At 46.2% G+C, this 7,967-nt stretch overlaps 1 protein-coding gene and 1 pseudogene across 1 annotated transcript; both read left to right on the forward strand.

Annotated features, from left to right (window-relative positions):
- The first annotated feature begins 689 nt into the window (after window positions 1-689).
- On the forward strand, window positions 690-1,649 carry LOC119338883 (26 kDa endochitinase 1-like). The gene has a single exon (XM_037611091.1). It carries the CDS (start codon window positions 693-695, stop codon window positions 1,647-1,649), a length of 957 nt encoding a protein of 318 aa, XP_037466988.1. The 5' UTR covers window positions 690-692.
- Window positions 1,650-3,846: 2,197 nt separating this feature from the next.
- Window positions 3,847-4,939, forward strand: LOC119339657 (annotated as a pseudogene).
- Window positions 4,940-7,967: the final 3,028 nt, after the last annotated feature.

The following is a 7,967-nucleotide window of genomic DNA, read 5'->3' on the forward strand; positions in this document are numbered from 1 at the left end:
GCCCCAAAAAAGACTAGCTTGACTAGGTGAAACTATTGATTACGATTGTGTGAGTAACACTTAACGGTACATGAGATGTTGCAATGTGTCTCGGATTAGGGTGTTCACTTTGGGGCAAAAAAAAGTAGAGTTTTTTTTACTAGGGCACGGAGACAATTAGAGAAATTTGACCAAGACATAAAATTATGTGGAAAAATATAGATTACGAATGTGTGGGTAACACTTTGCTAGCTACCGCAAATTAAATGGGAGATAATCATTTCGTATAAATTGTTTATTGGCTATAGATAGTAACGAGGTAACTGTATTCCATGGACGCCGTGCATTTTTCTTGGCTATAGATAGTAACGAGGTAACTGTATTTCATGGATGCCGTGCATTTTTCTTGGCTATAGATAGTAACGAGGTGACTCTATTCCAAGGACGCCGTCCATGAATGCCTGCCCATGCGTCATCTATCTATTTTTCTGCCATCCATGCATACAAAGTTACAAATACACGCTCTCGATCAACTCACCCCTCGGCCGGATCGGAGCCGCCAGGTTTGATTGCTGCCTATTTCTTGCTGCGCGAGCGCGAGTGCGCGACACATATATAAAAACGTGACACTCCCCACCGCTTCTGGCACGTACACACACTTGCACCAGCCAGCGGCCAACCGAGCTGTGTGCTTCATTGGCACTTTGTACACGATGAGAGCGCTCGCGGTTGTGTCCGTGCTAGCCACGGCGGCCATGGCCATCGCCTGTGCGCGCGCCGCGGAGTGCGGTTCGCAAGCCGGCGGGGCGACCTGCCCGAACTGCCTCTGCTGCAGCCGCTTCGGCTGGTGCGGCTCTACCCCGGAGTACTGCGGCCACGGCTGCCAGAGCCAGTGCTCTGGCTGCGGCACGCCTGACCCCTCCGGTGGTGGCGTTTCCTCCATCGTCTCCCGCTCCCTCTTCGACCAGATGCTGCTGCACCGCAACAATAGGGCGTGCCAAGCTAAGGGATTCTACACCTACGAGGCCTTCCTAGCTGCCGCGGCCGCCTTTCCGGGCTTCGGCACCACGGGCGGCACCGCCACCCGAAAGCGTGAGGTGGCCGCCTTCCTAGCGCAGACCTCCCATGAGACCACCGGCGGATGGGCTACAGCCCCAAACGGGCCCTACGCGTGGGGCTATTGCTTCAAACAGGAGCGCGCTAAATCCAACTACTGCACCCCAAGCGTGATATGGCCATGTGCCCCCGGAAGACGCTACTATGGCCGGGGGCCCATCCAGCTCTCTCACAACTATAACTATGGGCCGGCGGGCCGGGGCATCGGGGCTGACCTGCTAGGCAACCCGGGCTTGGTGGCCACGGACTCGATCGTGTCATTCAAGACGGCGATGTGGTTCTGGATGACAGTGCAGCCACCCAAGCCCTCGAGCCACGCGGTGATAACGGGCCATTGGAATCCTTCAGCAGCGGACCAGGTTGCAGGGCGAGTGCCTGGGTTCGGCGTGATCACCAACATCGTCAACGGCGGGAAGGAGTGCGGGCATGGGTATGATAAGCGTGTTGCTGACCGGATCGGGTTTTACAAGCGCTATTGTCACATCCTCGGCGTCACCCATGGTGACAACCTCGACTGCTACAACCAGAAGCATTTTCCTATATTTTTTTCTTGAGATATTACTTTGTAATAAACCAGTGACACTTATTTTATGATGTAGGGAGTATAAATGTTTTAGAAATATAATCCTAAAACAAAATATTTCAACGGTCAGGCAATACACACACGATTGTGGGTTACTCGTTGTGCGTCATGGGTCTATAGTTGCCAATGCAAATGATTAGGCCCGGCCTCTTCCATGCATGACGCCATCAAGCCCACTCGTTTGCAAGCGATGCTGTAGCGCTCACCTCACACCAGGCGGCACACCGAGCCACTGGTCTGATTCTGAGCAGATGGAAACCATCAGTGTTTGGCTGTGAGCAATGGGATGTTCTACTTACCCCTTCAAATTCGGCGGGCTTACCACCTCAATGTTATACAACAACCTTAAAGAGAATACAATTTTTGTTACTTGGGCACAGAGACAATTAGAGAAATTTGACTAAAACTCAGACATACAATTATGTGGAAAAAAAATGGATTACGAATGTGTGGGTAACACTTTGCAACCTACCGCTAATTAAATGGGAGATAATCACTTCAAATAAATTGTTTCTTGGCTATAGATAGTAACGAGGTAACTGTATTACATGTTTTAATAATGATCAGTTGCAGCCCAATTAATTTAGTAATTTTGGGCCAAAACTATGTAAAGTCATGATCTGAACCCTGAACGACATTTCAATTTCTGGGCCTTTTCTGGCCAATTTTGTTCATAAAAAAGTATCTACTAATTTTGAAACAATTATGTAATGTTAGAATAAAATACTGATAATTCTAGGAATATTTGAGGTAATCCGGTCATGCCCAATTTATCCTACAAAAGTAAAGTTTCCGGCCAGCAGAATGCGCATATGATCTCGGACGGAGATGACCCCAAAAATAAATATTTCCGCTTCAACGAGAACAACTTTCACGCTGAACGTTTTTTTTTTTGATTCAAGGTAATATTGAGGGTATTTTGGTCAGTTTTGTATCTTCTGCAACAGAGAAGATGCTGAATATTTGCCCGGATGTGCAGGTTCCAAGACGGATGATTGCCGGATGTCCGGGTTCCAACCCGGACAATTTGGCCACAACTTTCAACTTCTATCGTCTTCCTAGATAATACTCCGGATGTCCGGGCCAAGGCCGGACGTTGGGTCATATGCTACTGCACCACATAGTTTTGACATTGTCTTCTGCATACGACCTTGGATGAAGACAATCCAAATGTCAAAATCTTCCGTTTCGACGATTTAAAGATTATTCATGTCGAAATCTTTTCATTTGAGGTCATTTTAATTGCGTTTTATACAGTGCCATGATCTGGTGTCAACAAGAGGTTCTCTAATATTGTCACAACTTCTCCATTAGAGCTTTGTTTTGGACCACCTTTATATCTATTTTGGTCTTCCCAAAAAGGGTCATCCAATGGTGACTTCCAATCATAATTTTCAATTAGCACATATGCCCATGTGTTGCAATGAGAGAGATAGAGATAATTGACATGTCCACTGAAATATCAGTCAGCACGGCCCACCAACATCCAGATTGTGCCCGTCCGCGGCAGAGAGGCGCACACTGAGGCCTAGCAGAAATTCATAGTACATTAAGAAGCATGCTACACATATAATATTTTTGGTACGGTTTTTGCATGACTATTCTGATCTTAAAGAGGCTAATTTTAATATTTTTTTCATACCAAGGCGTTATTTGTAAGTTAAAGTAATGTTTGGAATTTGCACCAAGTCGTGTGCAAAATCTCAATAAAAGGATTCTATTAAATGCGTTTTAGGCCATCTCTGCATACACTTGAAGATTAATAACAAACTTGTCTACGTATGAGCAAAACGACTCTAATCGGTTGCATGCAACTTGATGCTCACATAGCGCCTCTCACCTTTCTGGTTGTGTTATTTCTGTTGCACATAACGGTCACACGCTGCGCAACAACGCATATATGCTCACCCCTCCTACTGCCCTTGGTATTAATTTCTTTTCAGTATTGCATTGCATGCATGCCACGTCCTTGGCATTAATACCAATTTCTTTGCGTTATTCTTTTCTTCATATTTTTGTTGAATCTCCTGTTCCTTTTTATCCCCACTGTACTAGTCTATATATCAACGTAAATTCCACATGCACCTTGATCTGCCAAGATGGAAGGCTGTAATGGCTAGCTGTAATGGCTAGCTGTTTGTTGCCGTACTCGGAACTAAGCCGCCAAGATGGAAGGCAGTGAGGAGGAGACAAATCTGGTACCTTGTTCTTGCAGCGCAAAACATACTTATATAAAGACATGTTGCGGCCAGCCAGCGGCCAACTCAGCGGCCAGCCAGCTTTGCCTAAAAAATAACATGAGCTGTGCTGCGTTGCCACGTCATACGATGAGAGCGTCAATATAGGTCTTTATACTTATATAAAGACCTATGATGCCTTCATCGCAGCCGCCGCCGCCTTTCCTGGCTTCGGTATCACAGGCGACACCGCCACCCGCAGGGACGAAGCTAGAAAAAAAGGTTGATGGGGTCATATCCATGGCAATGGGGTCATCTTCTATAAATCAACAGTGATTACTACTAAGATAATGAAGGATTTAGGAATTCCATTGGGGTCAATTGACCCCAATGCCTACATGCCAGCTCCGTCCCTGGCCACCCGAAAGCACGAGGTGGCCGCCTTTCTAGCACAAACCTCTCATGAGACAACTGGCGAGTGGCCCACAGCCCCAAACGGGCCCTATGCATGGGGTTACTCCTTCAAGCAGGAGCAGAACCCCACCTCCAACTACTGCACCCCAAGCATGCAGTGGCCATGTGCGCCCGGAAAGAGCTACTATGGCCGCGGGCCGATCCAACTACTCCCTCTGTAAACTAATATAAGAGTGTTTAGATCACTACTTTAGTATTCTAAACGCTCTTATATTAGTTTACGGACGGAGTATCTCACAACTACAACTACCGACAAGCAGGCCGGGCCATTGGGGCCGATCTATTGGGCAACCCAAACTTAGTGGCCACAAACCCGACAGTGTCGTTCAAAACTGCCATCTGGTTTTGGATGACGGCGCAACCGCCCAAGCCCTCGAGCCATGCAGTGATCACGGGATAATGGGAACCGTCGATGACAAACCGGGCCGCGGGGTGGGTGCCTGGTTTTGGCATCATCACCAACATTGTCAACGGCGGGATCGAGTGTGGGCACAGGCATGATAATCTTATTGCTGACCGAATTGGGTTCTACAAACGCTACTGCAACATCTTTGGTATCGGCTACGGCGGCAACCTGGACTGCTACAAGCAGAGCCCCTTCATTTCATAATCAACTATATATGTACTTGCATATTTTTTATTAATAACCAGCCATATATGTACTCGTGTAATTTTTATTTTTCATTATAATAATTTCAGACATGTAATCCTAATATAAGATAATTCTTAACTATTATCCCGTCCAGCACATAGCCAACGATTATGAAACACATGCATGGTGTGTCGTTGCCACTTGTCCATAGACATGACTTTTTTTGGGATGACCATCATTACAAGCTTTATTGCAACTTAAAGGGAAATACATTATCCATTAGTCTGGAGACAAACCGCCGCGGGCTCGCCCATCCAACTATACTAGAAATCCTATTACAAAAACTGTGTTTAGCTAGCACATGTGCCACATCATTAGAAGAACGAAAGCAATACTTAAAAGTGACCTTTTCAATAGATGTAGCCGCGTCCGTGCACTTTGCAAAAATCGCCGCCGCAGCGTCCCACCATCTTGTTTCCCAATTGCAGTATTTAATCACCATCAAAGAATCAGGCCCCGCTTCCACTCGAGAAAACCCGAGCGAATTAGCAAATACTAGCGCATCACGCGTTGCCATTGCTTCTGAAGTTACCATGCCTGCTGCAAAAGGAATGAATCGACACTGGGCTGCCAGAAAATTTCCTTTACCATCTCTGATAACGGCTCACGTGGATCCAGTTCCTTCGTCCAAGTGAAAGGAAGCACACTCACTTTCACGAACTTAGGTTCTGGTTTTCTCCATTTGTTTTCCTCGACATCACGGTTCTTCCAGCTACCCTGATGAAAATTATTAGAAATTGCTAAGACAAAGAGAGGCCATCTCATAGGTGGAGGTGGTGATCCGCCATGTGTGAACTCCCGCCGAACCCACCACAATTACCAGGATCCAACACCGAGGACCTGTTTAACATCAAGATTATGTTTCGGAGGCAGCGACGTGGCTTCCGCTAACAGTACATGTTCTAGGATGATCGAGCCCGAACGATCAATTGTCTTTGCTTCTTCGATGATAACCAGAATTCCCAACCTCTACAATAACTCTTCTGCATGTATACAATCAAACAACAGGTGCCACACATCTTCAGCAGCCTGATGGCAGATCGGACATGAGCCATTCGAGCCTACATGTCTGTTAGTGAGTATAGATTTTAAGGGGATAATTTCATGAAGGGCACGCCAACAGAAGATCTGAATCTTACGTGGAACTTGCACTTTTCATAATCTACTCCATATTTCCGGTGAGTTTGACACGATTAATTGCAGGTTGTTATTGTTTTCAGGAACGACGTGCCTCCTCTATTCCTGGCCAATGCAAACTATTAGCCCAAGCCTCGCAGCACACTGAACCGGAGGCCAGACGTTCGGTAGTACCTACTTCCTACCTTGTTGTACACGCGGCGCATCCGCGAGAGCGCTGGGGGCAGCCGTGCCGCACCCAGGTTAGGATCCTCTATAGTAGCCCACCATGAAGTACGGTCACTGCCACGTGGACCCGGCCCCACATGTCAACCACACAACAACACCGTACAGTACTACAGAGGATCTCAACCGGTCGCACCCTGGCGAGCTTGGCACCATCAGGTAGCTCCGTCCTCCGTTCTACCCGCACAACATCGCGAGCTCCTCCATCTTCTTCTGGAGCCCAACAGTCCTCTTGGCATGTCACATCTTGCAACCGTGGGTCCAAACCCCAAGCAGGCCAGATAAAAATGTGAGTGGCCCAGGCCAAGCCCACACCCGTGGGTCTGCAATGGTATGGGTGCAGGGGAACAAGAACACCCTATATGATGCTTGTTGCCTCAAATCGCTGTTAAAACACACAGAGTAATCCAGCTGGGCCGGCCTATGTTGACCTTTCTAAGTTGTGTTTGCTGGTTTCAATTTTGGGAACAGTCTTGCTAAGTCTCATTCGAGATCCATGCAAAATTTTCTTTTCAGATTTTCTTTTTCTCTTTTGCATGTTATGCACTTGACGGAGACTTGGTTAAATTTCGGTTGATCGGGACCTAGCCACGCCTTTTTGGAAATCTTTCACAAGGTGCCTGGTCAGTTTTCTTTTTCTTCTTCGCTGCCTTTTGTTTTCTTTGTGGTTTTTTTCCTATTCTTTGTTGTTCTTCCTATTTCGTTTTTCTTTTCTTCTGTTTTAGTTATTTTCATCAATTTACAACAAACAATCCTAACATAGTACTATGGCAAGCTCTTATCACATGACACTTAATTAGATCAAAACTTTAAGTACATGTAGCTACAACATGGATCTTAATATCCTAACAAACTACTATAACAAACTGTCCTAACATAGTACTATAGCAAATTCCTAAAACATAGCACCTAAATTGGATCTTGAACTATGATTGATTGAAAGAGAAAGAGCACACCATCATGGCCACTCTCATGGACCAAGATGTTGGCAGAAAAGTCGGGCATACAACCACGTGCATCGGTGTGGTCGGCCCAAGAATAGAAAACAACGACCTCTATGGCTGGTCTGAGTGGATAGGGCGGCGTCTACAGGTGGGCCTCCATGACGTCGCCAAGTCAGAGATAGATGGGAGGAGTCAAGACGACCTCCTAGGGGGTAACTCGTAAGGGTTAAAGGGTGACGGACTGAGCTATTATATATTTAGATAGATTAGATGGTCATCATCACCGACGGCTGATCTTCCAAAGCGAGTCTGTGATACGGTAAAGCACTGACAGGTTTCCTTATTAAGAGGAATTGGCATGGAAGTTTGCAATGTGTCTTTTCTCACCATGATGAGACAATAAAACATTTATTCTTCCAATGCAAATTAGCTCGTTCTATATGGTCAGTCATCCAAATAGCTTCTGGCTTGTATCCTCCTAGTAGTGTTGCTAATGTCTTTGGCAACTGGTTACATGGGATTGATTACAAGTTTAGAACTCTTCTCAGGGTGGGAGCGCTAGCCGTTATTTGGTCGCTTTGGCTAAATAGAAATGATAAGGTTTTCAATGATAAAAGTACTTCTCTCATGCAGGTTATCTACAGATGTACCGGGACTCTTCGTTTACGGTCCTCTCTACA

The sequence above is a fragment of the Triticum dicoccoides genome, chromosome 7B, assembly GCF_002162155.2.
Source record: "Triticum dicoccoides isolate Atlit2015 ecotype Zavitan chromosome 7B, WEW_v2.0, whole genome shotgun sequence".
NCBI lineage: Eukaryota > Viridiplantae > Streptophyta > Magnoliopsida > Poales > Poaceae > Triticum > Triticum dicoccoides.